The 13,822-nt window shown below is 42.0% G+C and overlaps 1 protein-coding gene across 20 annotated transcripts in view; it reads right to left on the minus strand.

Annotated features, from left to right (window-relative positions):
- Positions 1 to 13,822, minus strand: part of SUN1 (Sad1 and UNC84 domain containing 1) — a 50,313-nt gene that overhangs the window by 343 nt on the left and 36,148 nt on the right. For 12 of the 20 annotated variants that reach the window (XM_077274881.1, XM_077274875.1, XM_077274869.1 and 9 more), the window contains 9 exons: positions 11,896 to 11,970; positions 11,766 to 11,806; positions 11,300 to 11,432; positions 10,951 to 11,196; positions 10,034 to 10,118; positions 5,636 to 5,751; positions 4,336 to 4,503; positions 4,160 to 4,252; positions 1,510 to 1,639 (listed from right to left, as the gene is read on the minus strand). In XM_077274881.1, coding sequence (XP_077130996.1) covers positions 1,526 to 1,639; positions 4,160 to 4,252; positions 4,336 to 4,503; positions 5,636 to 5,751; positions 10,034 to 10,118; positions 10,951 to 11,196; positions 11,300 to 11,432; positions 11,766 to 11,806; positions 11,896 to 11,970 — 1,071 coding nt within the window. In that variant the 3' untranslated portion in view covers positions 1,510 to 1,525. Of the gene's footprint in view, positions 1,271 to 1,509; positions 1,640 to 4,159; positions 4,253 to 4,335; positions 4,504 to 5,635; positions 5,752 to 10,033; positions 10,119 to 10,950; positions 11,197 to 11,299; positions 11,433 to 11,765; positions 11,807 to 11,895; positions 11,971 to 13,822 lie in introns of those variants that run through there. The other 8 variants (XM_077274876.1, XM_077274880.1, XM_077274870.1 and 5 more) reach the window with 1 other exon arrangement.

The following is a 13,822-nucleotide window of genomic DNA, read 5'->3' on the forward strand; positions in this document are numbered from 1 at the left end:
GTTATGCAATATATGTATAAACTATTCGAAAAGCCAGTCAGCGTTCTCCAGTTCTTCATCGAGAAGCATGAACCTCAGCTTCAGATCTTGTAGAAAAAAAAAAAAAAATAGGCTTCTATAAACAAAAAAAATATGACTTTTTGGACATTCTTCTCAATATAATTTAAAATACACAAATAAAACGATACTGAACATGGAGAAGGAAGGCAGATGCCGAAAGAGCAAAAATTGCACATATCACGGGGGGGGGTTAAAAGGCTTGTCCAGAAAACCCTATTCCAGCAACGTCCAAATGCTACAGCAAAAGGAGTATCGAGATGGGTCTACCTTAAAGGTTTATGTCAAATTTACTGATACTTGGCGGGACACGTGGGCTATTGGCAAGTATATGTGACACCACCGGCTCTGATCGCCTCCTGATACAAAAGTAGAATTGGACAAATGGATGGCACCGGTCAGTCCCGGCAGGTATCAGACAAGAGACAACTCGTTCTTTGGGTCGGTGCAGGTGTCAAAGCCTTACAAGAGCACCTCCTCCAAAAAAGAAAAAAAAGTTGTTCCCTTTAGTAGAAATTGTACTTTTTTTTTTTTCAGGCTAGTGTCAGGAGGCTGCGAGAAAGCTGCATTTTAAAATCAGTGTTCTATCCACAACCCTAATGTGATCTTATAACCACTCCAGGACCTCACAGGAGATGTGCAACGTAACTCCGGACGTTGAAATAGTGGCGTCTGCACCCGGCATTAGTGGCGTTTTCAGAGAAGACTATTCCATTTCTGAAAGAGGATGTCGATATGTAGTGTTTTTGTTTGTTTTTGTTTTTTATCAAAGGACAACACAATGATGCTAGATTTTCCTTTTTCCTCTCTTTAGGGGGATAGGTTAGCAAAAGGAAAATGAAACCTACATGCACCCCCCCCCCCAAACCGAAGATCCTAAAGCAAAAATGTAATTTTAATTAAACTAATGGATGATCGAAACGAGCTTTGGTAACTTCCGTTCTTCACTTATTGCTCATCTACCAAGGTCTTCAGTAGCCACTTCATACACGAGGGACGACCGAAGGATTGTCCATACGTCTCGGGCTGATCCAGATTACGGTGCGAGAACCTGCCGGCTCTGCTAGAAGTACATGATGCAGGGTGGTCCAGACCGGGGTGGGGATCTTCTAGATACGCTCACACCATTCAGTGGGTTTCCATATAGTTTCCTGCTAACTGGTCTTTCAATCCTGAGTGGTCGGCATGCAGCATTTTTTTTGTTTGTTTTTATCTTAGAGAGAAAAAAAAAAATTGGAAAAAAAATACACAAAAAAAAAACCAACACGTTCTGGCAACTGCTAAGTGTATCTCACATGGCCTTGGCCGACCAGACTATAAATGCTCTGGTAGATTATGTTCTTTTTGGCCTTGTGGATCCTCGATGGAACGTCTCTCCTACCCTTGTGTTTGATATATTCCAGTGTTCCAGGTTTTCAATATTTACAACATTATAAATGTTTGTTTTGCGAATACCTTTATTGGGATTTTACTTTGCCGGTGTTCCATGTGCTCTGAAGCGATACAGACACGTATAGTTGTTATGACCCCAATTGGAGAGGATCCGCAGCTCCACGATCTGGAAAGAATCTCTGTTATTTTCCTGCAAGATATAAAAGAAAAAAAAAAATACAATTTATAGATGGAAAGCAAAAATCCTGCAAGTTTTGTGAACTACAACTGTATTGAAAGGCGCTGTATAGAAATACAAAACATATCTGCTTTTTTTTTTTTTTAGAAACAGGTTGTGTTTCATATAGCAACTGGGCCCCATTCACTTCAAAGAAGCAGAGTTGCAATACCGAGTATAACCCCACTGAAAGGTTGTGGCACTGTTTCCTGCAGAAAGCAAACATTATTCAAGTTCAAATAAAAAAAATCTGAAATGCAGATACCATCATAAGAAGCCATTGCGAAACGCGCGTCGGGGCACGTGACTACAGATGGATATCAATATGGGTGAGACTCCTTACAATATGTATGGCCCCTTAGTGTTTTAGGTGGTGAGTTCTCTATGACAGGTCACTGACCGAAGAACAGTCAGTAATCTCTATGTTACTAATGTATACTTACCTCTCTGGCCATCCCTATATCTCTGGAGAATATGCACTGGCACTTTAGTTTGAATTGATAATTTGATTGGGGATACTGTTGATGACTATTTATTACTTGTGCCCATTATTTGGTCTTGTCTGTAGCATTTGTACATCTTGGCATCTGTGGCCATATTCGAATAGCTCTGTTTATACATATTTATAACTTAATGACTTTTGTTTTTACTCACTTTTTGCAATAAAAGAATATGACTCAAGTTCAGCCCGTTTAATATGAAGAATGAAAATGTATGGCAAAGGATTCTACACAAGAGGCTCACATAACAGACACGTAGACTAGGCGATTGTTATGTGGCCCTTGGCGAGAAAGCACCCAGCCCTAGATGTCAGTGAACCTGTACGGTACTCCCCATCTCCAGGAGGAACTATAATGTTGGCAATAAGCGGAGGTGAGGAATTATCCCAAGGGTCATGAAAGGTGGGTGGAGGGGGAGAAAATTCATGTTAAGTTTGGGAGAACCTGACACCATAATAGGGACCCGTCCGAGATCACAGCAGGGGGAGTGAGGTGAAGATGTCGCACTGAACAACCCCAATGTTACCTTTTTGTCACGAACAGCCCTCTGCTTCCCCCCTATCGTGAGGACAATTATGCAATTGACTGAAAATTAATGGACAAGGCCATAGGCTTTTTCAACTACTGGGCCATACTACTAGCTGCCACCACCAGCCGTTTATATAGGCCAACTGGACGCTTATTACAGGTAGTGTATGGCTTCTGGGGTGCGGTTTACAGAGCAAGAGGAACACAGCTATAAAATTTTATATTTAATCCAGAAAGATAGGCAGTGTGTATTACAAAAGTATACAAGAGGATACAAAATGTGAACAAAACAATACGATATATACAATTACATAAAATAAAAGGGATTATGAAAGAGCTTACTAAATCTGGTCACAGAAATAGCTCAGAGAAGGGAATCATGGACAGAACCCACAGCAGAACTAGGACTTTCACAGACTGACAATGTCCAAAATTTGGCATTGGCCTGTTATGGACACAAATTACCTCCCCTCTGGTTACTCGTAACAGGGCGGGTCATAGGATGTGGCTACAGTTTCAGAAAATTATGAGATTCACAAAAATCACAATATATTCGCTCCTGAAGATCACCGGCGTTTGATGTAGACGTCATATTTATCGTGATTTTACCTTTACATAGGGACCAAAGATGACCCGGATTACACAATCTTTGACGAAGTTACTCAGTTGGGGGGATTCTAGTGGCCCCATGGTGACGTGAGTGAACATGTCATGTCCATCCCTTTATTACAACGCCAGAAATCTGACATTTATGGGGTATAGATTGATCCAAACCCAGATATTTTTATTTGGACCTCGGAGCTGGACTGGCTACCATGTGTGTTGTGTGAATGTTCCGTGCCTGGGAAAGCGCACATCTCCTTTTGATATCCTTATCCGTTTTCTCAGAAGGACCTTTCCTGTTTAATTACCTGTACTCTGCAGGGAGTGCTCTGCTTCAAAGGGGGCTTGAATGATTAGTGCTTCCCATCTTTCCTGGAGAGGTCTTATGGATTTTAAATTTTCATCACAGGACCCATTATGATTTTACCCAAGTGGGCAGCGAATAGCTAACAATAGGAGAAACCCACATTCTGAAACAGGTCATCTCTGATGAGTTGACCCCTTTAATGAGGGCTGTGGCCCTTCCTTCTGAGTACTGATAGGGACCCCAGGAACGGTACTCCCACCGATCACCTGCCCATATGGCATCTCCTACTAATACTGCAGTTTTGTAATGTTGTAGGCGTCATGAGCTATAACCCACTGATTTATTTCATGAAATCAGTGAAGGAGGAGTCTGAAACGCGTTTGCGGTTATCCATGCGATGGATGTGCTTTTAATGTACATGAAATAGAGTTTTAAAAATCTTCGTTGCTGGACTTGCTTCTTTAGCTACAGATTTTTCACCCCATATCTACTGTAACATGTACACAGCTTCTGGACTTGTTGAATGCCAAGCAGGAGAATGAAAAACCATCTTACCGTGACTTGGAACACTTGCAGAGGCTCTCCGTCTTCACTGTACACAGCCTGCACTAACAGGGTGCCACCTTCTTGATACTCGTTTTCCAAGCCCTTATAGGCAGAGAAACGCATCAGTTTCATCAGAGAAAGATGTATGATGTAGAAATCCGAAACAAACATCCGCCTTTACTTACATACACAGCAAAGTCCTTCGGAGCACTTGTGATGTTCCCAGTCGGGGACATAGACTTTGGAATATGCTCCAGCGAGAAGGCTGTCGGAAAAATCTCCATTGAAAGCCGCACCACCAAATATCCTTGGGCCCCTTTAAAGGCCCAGCAGTTACCGGGGTACATGTCCGGCTGGAACAGGAAGGCAGAAACCACCATTAGCCTGCTGGCCGCTTTCCTGTAGGCGCTTACAGCAAATTTACAAATCAATGACTGATACCAGAACCTCCGTTATTCATGAACGGATAACAACATTTTCTGTAAATATTTTACATGACACATGTCAGTATTCTTTTCAGAGATGATGCAGGAGGGAAATAAATTTTTTTTAATATATATATATATATATATATATATATTTATTTATTACACACACACATGCATATATACACTTTTATTATTCTTTATTAAATATGCTGTAACTCCTGAAACATCAGCCCTTGTTCTAAACATTGTATACTTAAAAGGAGTTAGTGTACAAGTCCGCAGTCAATCTGTGTGACTGCAGATCTGCGAATCCTCACATCGTCCTGTGTGGATTCTCTGGCGCTGGGAGTATGACCGCAAGCACATGATTTGCATACATGGGTCACATGCCGACTAGATGTGCGCGATCTCGCTCAATGCAAGTGTATTGAGTAAAGCCAGACACGACTAGTAGGAATGTGGCCAGGGGTATGCAAATCGCATCCTAGCGCCGGAGAATCCTCACAGAGCACGCAGTGCGACTGCAGGTTTGTACCCTAGAGCCGGAAAAAACCCTTTAAAGAGGCCCAGACAGTTTTGGTTTCTCCTTTTTGTTATCCATTTTTCAAAAGCCATAACTTTAAACTTCTCCAATCAGTAGACATACTGTTGTTTATATTTTTTGTGTAATAAATTGTAGTTATGAAAGACAATATTTGTTTCATCATACAGTGTACGGGAAAAATTGGAAGAAAATTCTAAGCAAGATGAAATACAAAATAAAAAAAAAAAAAAAAATGTAATTCCGTCTTTGTTTATAGGTTTTCATTTTTACAGCATTCAGGCTACTGTAAGCCTTAATACGAAAGATACGGTCGGGAAAGTCTAATAACAGTTCCAGGGTTCAGGGTGAAATTTATAAAGTTTTACTTTTAATACAAATGTGGTATTTAAAAAAAAAAAAAAAAAGAAAAAAAAATCATAAAAAAAAAGAAAAAAAAAAGGTCATATTCTGATAATTGCTTCCTCAAAAACAGAGAAGCCATGAAGATGGGAGCAGCTAGAAATGCAGACTCACCTGAATCACCACCCTGGGGGACTGAGACAGGTACCACAATGGGATCCCGAATAAGCTCACAAGCGCCGTCTTTGTCTCATAGGTTTCAGAGCATCTTGTGCCCAGGATACTGCCCCCTAGAGAGATAGGACACATTAGCTTCATGGCCTTACAAGTGATATACACCACTCACATGGACATTTTCATATTTTATATTATATTGCTCTCGCTCAGATAACACTTCATGACTGATTTTTACCATGTAATGTACTGGAAAACGGGAACAAAAATACCAAGTGCTGCAAAATCACGAAAAAAGGTGCAATCCCACAGTAGAGGTTTTTTTTTTTACCATGTTCACCAAATGCTAAAACTGACCTGCCATTATGATTCTCCAAGTCATTACGAGACACCAAACAAGTCTAGGTTCTTTTTTTCAAATTTAAGTGATGAAAACAAAATCCAAAGTATATATATATATATATATATATATATATATATATATATATATATATATATATATATATATATATATATATATACATACAGTCATGGCCAAAAGTATTGACACCCCTGCAATTCTGTCAGATAATACTCAGTTTCTTCTTGAAAATGATTGCAAACACAAATTCTTTGGTATTATTATCTTCATTTAATTTGTCTTAAATGAAAAAACACAAAAGAGAATGAAGCAAAAAGCAAAACATTGATAATTTCACACAAAACTCCAAAAATGGGCCAGACAAAAGTATTGGCACCCTCAGCCTAATACTTGGTTGCACAACCTTTAGCCAAAATAACTGCGACCAACCGCTTCCGGTAACCATCAATGAGATTCTTACAATGCTCTGCTGGAATTTTAGACCATTCTTCTTTGGCAAACTGCTCCAGGTCCCTGATATTTGAAGGGTGCCTTCTCCAAACTGCCATTTTTAGATCTCTCCACAGGTGTTCTATGGGATTCAGGTCTGGACTCATTGCTGGCCACCTTAGAAGTCTCCAGTGCTTTCTCTCAAACCATGTTCTAGTGCTTTTTGAAGTGTGTTTGGGTCATTGTCCTGCTGGAAGACCTATGACCTCTGAGGGAGACCCAGCTTTCTCACACTGGGCCCTACATTATGCTGCAAAATTTGTTGGTAGTCTTCAGACTTCATAATGCCATGCACATGGTCAAGCAGTCCAGTGCCAGAGGCAGCAAAGCAACCCCAAAACATCAGGGAACCTCCGCCATGTTTGACTGTAGGGGCTGTGTTCTTTTCTTTGAATGCCTCTTTTTTTCTCCTGTAAACTCTATGTTGATGCCTTTGCCCAAAAAGCTCTACTTTTGTCTCATCTGACCAGAGAACATTCTTCCAAAACATTTTAGGCTTTTTCAGGTAAGTTTTGGCAAACTCCAGCCTGGCTTTTTTATGTCTCGGGGTAAGAAGTGGGGTCTTCCTGGGTCTCCTACCATACAGTCCCTTTTCATTCAGACGCCGACGGATAGTACGGGTTGACACTGTTCTACCCTCGGACTGCAGGGCAGCTTGAACTTGTTTGGATGTTAGTCCAGGTTCTTTATCCAACATCCGCACAATCTTGCGTTGAAATCTCTTGTCAATTTGTCTTTTCCGTCCACATCTAGGGAGGTTAGCCACAGTGCCATGGGCTTTAAACTTCTTGATGACACTGCGCACGGTAGACACAGGAACATTCAGGTCTTTGGAGATGGACTTGTAGCCTTGAGATTGCTCATTCTTCCTCACAATTTGGTTTCTCAAGTCCTCAGACAGTTCTTTGGTCTTCTTTCTTTTCTCCATGCTCAATGTGGTACACACAAGTGTACAAGACAGAGGTTGAGTCAACTTTAATCCATGTCAACTGGCTGCAAGTGTGATTTAGTTATTGCCAACACCTGTTAGATGCCACAGGTAAGTTACAGGGGCTGTTAATTACACAAATAAGAGAAGCATCACATGATTTTTCGAACAGTGCCAATACTTTTGTCCACCCCTTTTTTATGTTTGGTGTGGAATTATATCCAATTTGGCTTTATAACAATTCTTTTTGTGTTTTTTTCATTTTAGACAAATTAAATGAAGATAATAATACCAAAGAATTTGTGTTTGCAATCATTTTCAGGAAGAAACTGAGTATTATCTGACAGAATTGCAGGGGTGTGAATACTTTTGGCCATGAATGTATGTATGTATGTATGTATGTATGTATGTATGTATGTATGTATGTATGTATGTATATATATATATATATATATATATATATATATATATATATATATATGTGTATGTCAACAACAAGCGGATTTAGATCCCATTAACCGCACGAAGAGAACCATGTGAATAAAAGTAGAATATCTTTATTGAATAATAAACATAAAACACAAAAAATAAGACCTGATGATATAATATAACAAAGTGTCCTAAGAGAGATATAAGGACCTACATACTATCCCTAAAGATAGCGGCAATATTAGCCAATTATAGTAATATGTCCGTATATATTACCCAACTACAAGCTAGAAAAGTAAGCTAGAAAAGTAAGCTATAGTATACGTTGATAAACAATAATATAATCCACAATACAGAGATACAGGGGGAAGTAGTAATTCTCCCAAGTGCTTAAACAATAACCCCGTCCATATGTGGAATCCTAAATAACCAGGTAACCAACATAGTCCTTCTACTAGCTCCTATAATATGCATATCAAACGTACAATAATACATATAAAAAGGATAGTACCGTAGTGAAGTAGGTCCCTTCTCTCACGTGCGCCCCGACGCGCGTTTCGCCCAAAGCTTCTTGATATGGGCGAAAGGGGGGTGATTTAAACTTTTATATATATTTTTTTTTTTACTTTTACCATGCTTCAATAGCCTCCATAGGAGGCTAGAATCTGGCACAACGCGATCGGCTCTGCTAAATAGCAGACATCATCAGATCGCTGCTATGCAGCAGAAATGCAGGTGTGCTATGAGCGCCGACCACAGGGTGGAGCTCACAGCAAGCTAGCATCAGTAACATCTGGAGCCCGCATCAAAGCGGGGGTTCTGACCTCGGACGTACTATCCCGTCCGAGGTCAGAAAGGGGTTAAAGAAAAAAAAAGAAATAAAAATTAGGCTGTTGTAAAAAAATACTATAAAATAAAAATTAAATAAATAAGAAACAGCCCAAGCTCTAAAATAAGAAAGATGGAAAAGGAGCAACCTAATCAAAAGCAATAAAAAAAAAAAAAAAAAAAATCAAAGATGATGCGGTCGTAAAAAAAACAAAACATGTGTCCACCAAAGTTTACATTTTTCAGAAAGATGGAAAAGGAACAACCTAAACAATTGTATCCAATAAAAAAAAAAGAAAAAAAAGAAAATCATGTATGTCCTTTCAAGGAATGGAAACCTTTCCTTGACCTAGTAAACAGTCTTGTTTAGCTGTGCGGATGGGGTTTGTAAACTTCCTAATTTGATTGAGAACTCAAAATGCAAAAAGGTTAACAGGGATGTATTCCCATCTCCACTATCCTATCCCAATATATGGTAGGTATAATAATATTAGCAAATACCTCGAATTAGAAATGTAGTGTAGTTCTTCTGATTTGCTATGTCACTTACCCCATATGCAGGGCATTGCAATAGCTTAGGTATCCTTGGTTACGACCACTAACTGCCCTTATACGAGTGGTCGTAACCATGGATACCTAAGCAACTCTGGTCATGCAGAAGAGGACCGCAGCAGCGATGGAAATGGTATAAAAGGACTGCTGGTATGTATTTTACTACACACATGGAACATACAGAACAGATACCCAACCAGTGGTGAAAAGAAGCAAACTGCAGGAGCGGTACCTTAAAGGGAATATAATCAGAAAATTACCTATTTAAATCACGTTTTCGTGTTAAATGTATTTAACACTTTTTTTTTTTAATCAATTTTTATTTAAAAAAATAGGGATTTTTGTGTACTCACCGTAAAATCCTTTTCTCCGAGCCACTCATTGGGGAACACAGCATGGTCATGGTCCATGGTCCTGTGTCCCCCAATGTGGCGAAGGAGAAATAGGGATTTTTGTGTACTCACCGTAAAATCCTTTTCTCCGAGCCACTCCTTGGGGGACACAGGACCATGGACCATGACCATGCTGTGTCCCCCAATGTGGCGAAGGAGAAAATTATATTTAAACTTGCAATTCTCACTGGGGCATTTTCAGACTAAAGTCCTGTGTACACTAGCAGCAATGAACGGACTCAGACACCATCTTTCCTACTGAAGCATCGAAACGGTCTGTGCAAAGTAATTGTGACGAGACGGGGAGCAGTATATATATTTTTTTATGCTAGTTAACACAAAAACTTGATTTAAAAACAGTAGGTTATTTTCTGCCAACACATTCCCTTTAAGAGCATAAAAAAAAAAAAATAAATTACCTCCAGATTCCAGCGCAAAGTCCACCATGCCGGTGCGGTCTTGTGCGTAAAGCTTCAGAGCATTATTCACAATAACACGCGCTTCCTGTAAACAGAAATTGAGCTGATGTCTAATCTCCGCGATAGGAAAGACATCTGTAAGGTGTTTATTAATGTGTCCAGATGCCACCCACCACTAAATGTGGAGTAAGGGGCACAAACAAATGGAGCCTGGGGAGCATGAGTACAGTAGGACCTCACACACTGCTCGTGGCACCATAGGACGGCTTTTTACAACTTCGCTTTGCATGTCTGGCAATCAGGGGACAAAAGGGAGAAGCTCGAAATGCTGGTTATCAGTGGGGTCCCATCTGTCCAATGGTTAGGAGAGGAGCTTTGGCTGGGCTAGCACTTAAAGGGAATCTGTCACCAAGTTTTGGCCACCTAATCTGAAAGCCCCATGATGTAGGGACAGAGACCCAGATTCTAGCGATGTGTCACTCACTGGGCTGCTTTCTGTAGTTTTGATAAAATCACTTAATCAGTAGGAGATTATCACTGGAGGATTAGTTACCTGAGGCTGTAAGGCCCAACCACGCCCCCACCACTGATTGGCAGCTTTCTTTGTGCATAGGCAGACATCTGCCAATCAGTAGTGTGTGCGGGGTTAGACAGAGCTCAGCAGTCACAGAACTGGTAGATCTGCAGCAGAGAAAATGAGGATTTGATCAAAAGTGCAGAAAGCAGCCCAGTAAGCGATACACCACTGGAATCAGGGTCTCTGCCACTATATAATGCTGCAGAAAAAAAAACTTGGTGACAGATTCCCTTTATATCAAGTCAAAGTTATGGAAACCTCCAAGTGCTCCACATGACTGCGAGTCCTGGCCACTGGACACAGCCTATGATGTAATCGGCATCTAGTTATGGCCCCATACCTTCTCAGTGATGCCCGCTATCCCTCCTTTCACCGTCTCTTCCACCGTTTGTGACGTTGGCACCTTCCCAGTAAGAGAAACATAATTTGTGATGTTCCGCAGTAGACGGAGCTCCAATTCTTGTAGTCTGGCGCTGAAGTCTTCGTTGCTCACAAAGTTGGCAGAAAGCCACTGTAATAAGGCCTCTGGCAAGTTTGCTTGGCTACCAAACATCATTTGGACATATTCTCTCACCCTGGCGTCCACCTAATGAGCAATAAATACTCCAGTTACAGGTAGAACCTACACGGGGCCTCCATATACGTGTACAGCACATCTGCCCAAAGCCCATACACCAAGAGGCCATTACCTTCTGGAGTACGCAGTCTGGCAAGTCACAGCTGGGCCTCCGGTCTTTGACAAATTCGGCTTTGTATGCCTCAAAATTTTGCTCCAGACTCTCGATCCTGCTTCGTAAAAGATTCAGATCTTGGATTCCTTCACTGCACGTAAAAAGAACATAGTCATATGCTTCCATCTATGGCAGATATGGAAATCACCGGCGTCAAAACCAGAAAACTACCAGACTACGGCCATTTATGGGAGGTAGTTACCCTACAACTCAACATCTGATCCTTCCAGGGGTCAGACACTGACTTATGGATTAGTGAGGCAGCCCTCCACCCAGGGGGGAAAAAAAAAAAAGCAACGATTTGCAGTTTTTTTTCCCATGGACACAACCAGTCTCCTCCTTAATGAGAGCCAGTCCTTCGGGCTCCATCTATGGCTTACAAATTCTTGGAGCCACCAGGCTGGATATTAACCTAAATCTTTACCTTGCATTTGACTGTGCTCGTTTCCTATCTTCTGCAACGGCCTGAAAGGTTTAAAAAAAAAGCATGGACACAAGTCACCCTCAAGAAGGGCCATTATTGAGGATGTAGGGTAAGGTCCGGTGTAAAATACCTCCGATAGTTTGGTCAGCAGCGCTTCTAAGTGTAATAATCGGGCTTCGTGATTCCTACTGATAGAGTGGTCTTCCTAAAATGAGAAAACTATTGATCAGTCAAACTAAGGATTATAATTTGCTACAAAAAAAAACAAAACTGCAGATTACATAGAGAAAAAAAAAAAAATCTAGTACGTCACATATGGGGTAATAAAGGCACAATCCTTTTACATCCGATACAGAAGCTTTGTAAAACAAAGGACAGGTAAGGAGAGCAAAAATCTTTGAGACAGGAGTGGAGAGGGGTTAAGGCCCCGTCTCACATAGCGAGATCGCTAGCGAGATCGCTGCTGAGTCACAAGTTTTGTGACGCAACAGCGACCTCCATAGCGATCTCGCTATGTGTGACACATACCAGCGATCAGGCCCCTGCTGCGAGATCGCTGGTCGTGTCGGAATGGCCTGGACCTTTTTTTGGTCGTTGAGGCCCCGCTGACATTGCTGAATCGGTGTGTATGACACCGATCCAGCGATGTCTTCACTGCTAACCAGGGTAAACATCGGGTTACTAAGCGCAGGGCCGCGCTTAGTAACCCGATGTTTACCCTGGTTACCAGCGTAAATGTAAAAAAAAACAAACAGTACATACTCGCCTTCTGATGTCCGTCAGGTCCCTTGCCGTCTGCTTCCTGCTCTCACTGACTGCCGGCCGTACAGTGAGAAGTGAGAGCACAGCAGTGACGTCACCGCTGCGCTCTGCTCTCAGTGTACGGCCGGATCTCAGTCAGTCAGAGCAGGAAGCAGACGGCCAGGGACACCGAAAGGCGAGTATGTACTGTTTGTTTTTTTTGGTAACCAGGGTAAACATCGGGTTACTAAGCGCGGCCCTGCGCTTAGTAACCCGATGTTTACCCTGGTTACCCGGGTGCTGCAGGGGGACTTCGGCATCGTTGAAGACAGTTTCAACGATGCCGAAGTCGTTCCCCTGATCGTTGGTCGCTGGAGAGAGCTGTCTGTGTGACAGCTCCCCAGCGACCACACAGCGACTTACCAACGATCACGGCCAGGTCGTATCGCTGGTCGTGATCGTTGGTAAATCGCTTAGTGAGACGGGGCCTTTAGAAAGGCTAGGACCTCTACTGCTCTCACCAATGGATAAGAATTAAAGGAGTTGTCCAGATTTGTCATGAAAGTTTGTAGTCACTATAGGACTCTAAAGTTCTGAATCCTCACAGTCCATGCAGAATTCTCCGATGTGGGTAACGAGAGGGAGCAGCCATGTAACCACAAATATGTAGCAGCACACCTCCGGCCACATTCCAACTAGACTTGTCAGAATGTGTCCGGAAGTATATTAATCGCATACTTGCAGTCACATGAATGCCCGCCACTGGAGAATGCTGACAGCGCGTGCTGCGAAGACTCACAAGTCTGCAGCCACACAGAGTGACTGCAAACTTTAATGACAAACTTAAAATAACAGGAGAAAGTGTTCTGTGTAAAGCTGACCAAACTCCTTAGACCGGTTTCGATAAGTCCGATGTATGGTGTCCAAACCAGCTGTGGGTCTCCTAACCTGAAATCAACAGCCGCATGGCCATATATGAGGCAGTGGAGTTCGGGTCAGGTCACCTGCTGTGGCCAGTCTGGGCATCACAGTTCATAGTCAGAATGTGAACGTCAGACCTGTTATACTGGACTTAGATAACTGTTGGCGGACCTAATGGTCACACCGCGATCTCTTCTGACTCCCACCTTACACTGGTATGTGTGTCCTGAATGGGGGAAGGTGCATAAGCTGCTGCCAGCCGCCTCTTGTGGTGGGTTATCTCCCGAGAGTGTAAAATAAAAATGAGCATTTAGAAATAGACAGCCCAAACTTTCTTTGGGGCAAGTCAGGACACCCTTATGCACTGCTAGTCTAGAGGGCATCTTCTAACACAA

This window comes from Ranitomeya variabilis, chromosome 7 (genome assembly GCF_051348905.1).
Source record: "Ranitomeya variabilis isolate aRanVar5 chromosome 7, aRanVar5.hap1, whole genome shotgun sequence".
NCBI lineage: Eukaryota > Metazoa > Chordata > Amphibia > Anura > Dendrobatidae > Ranitomeya > Ranitomeya variabilis.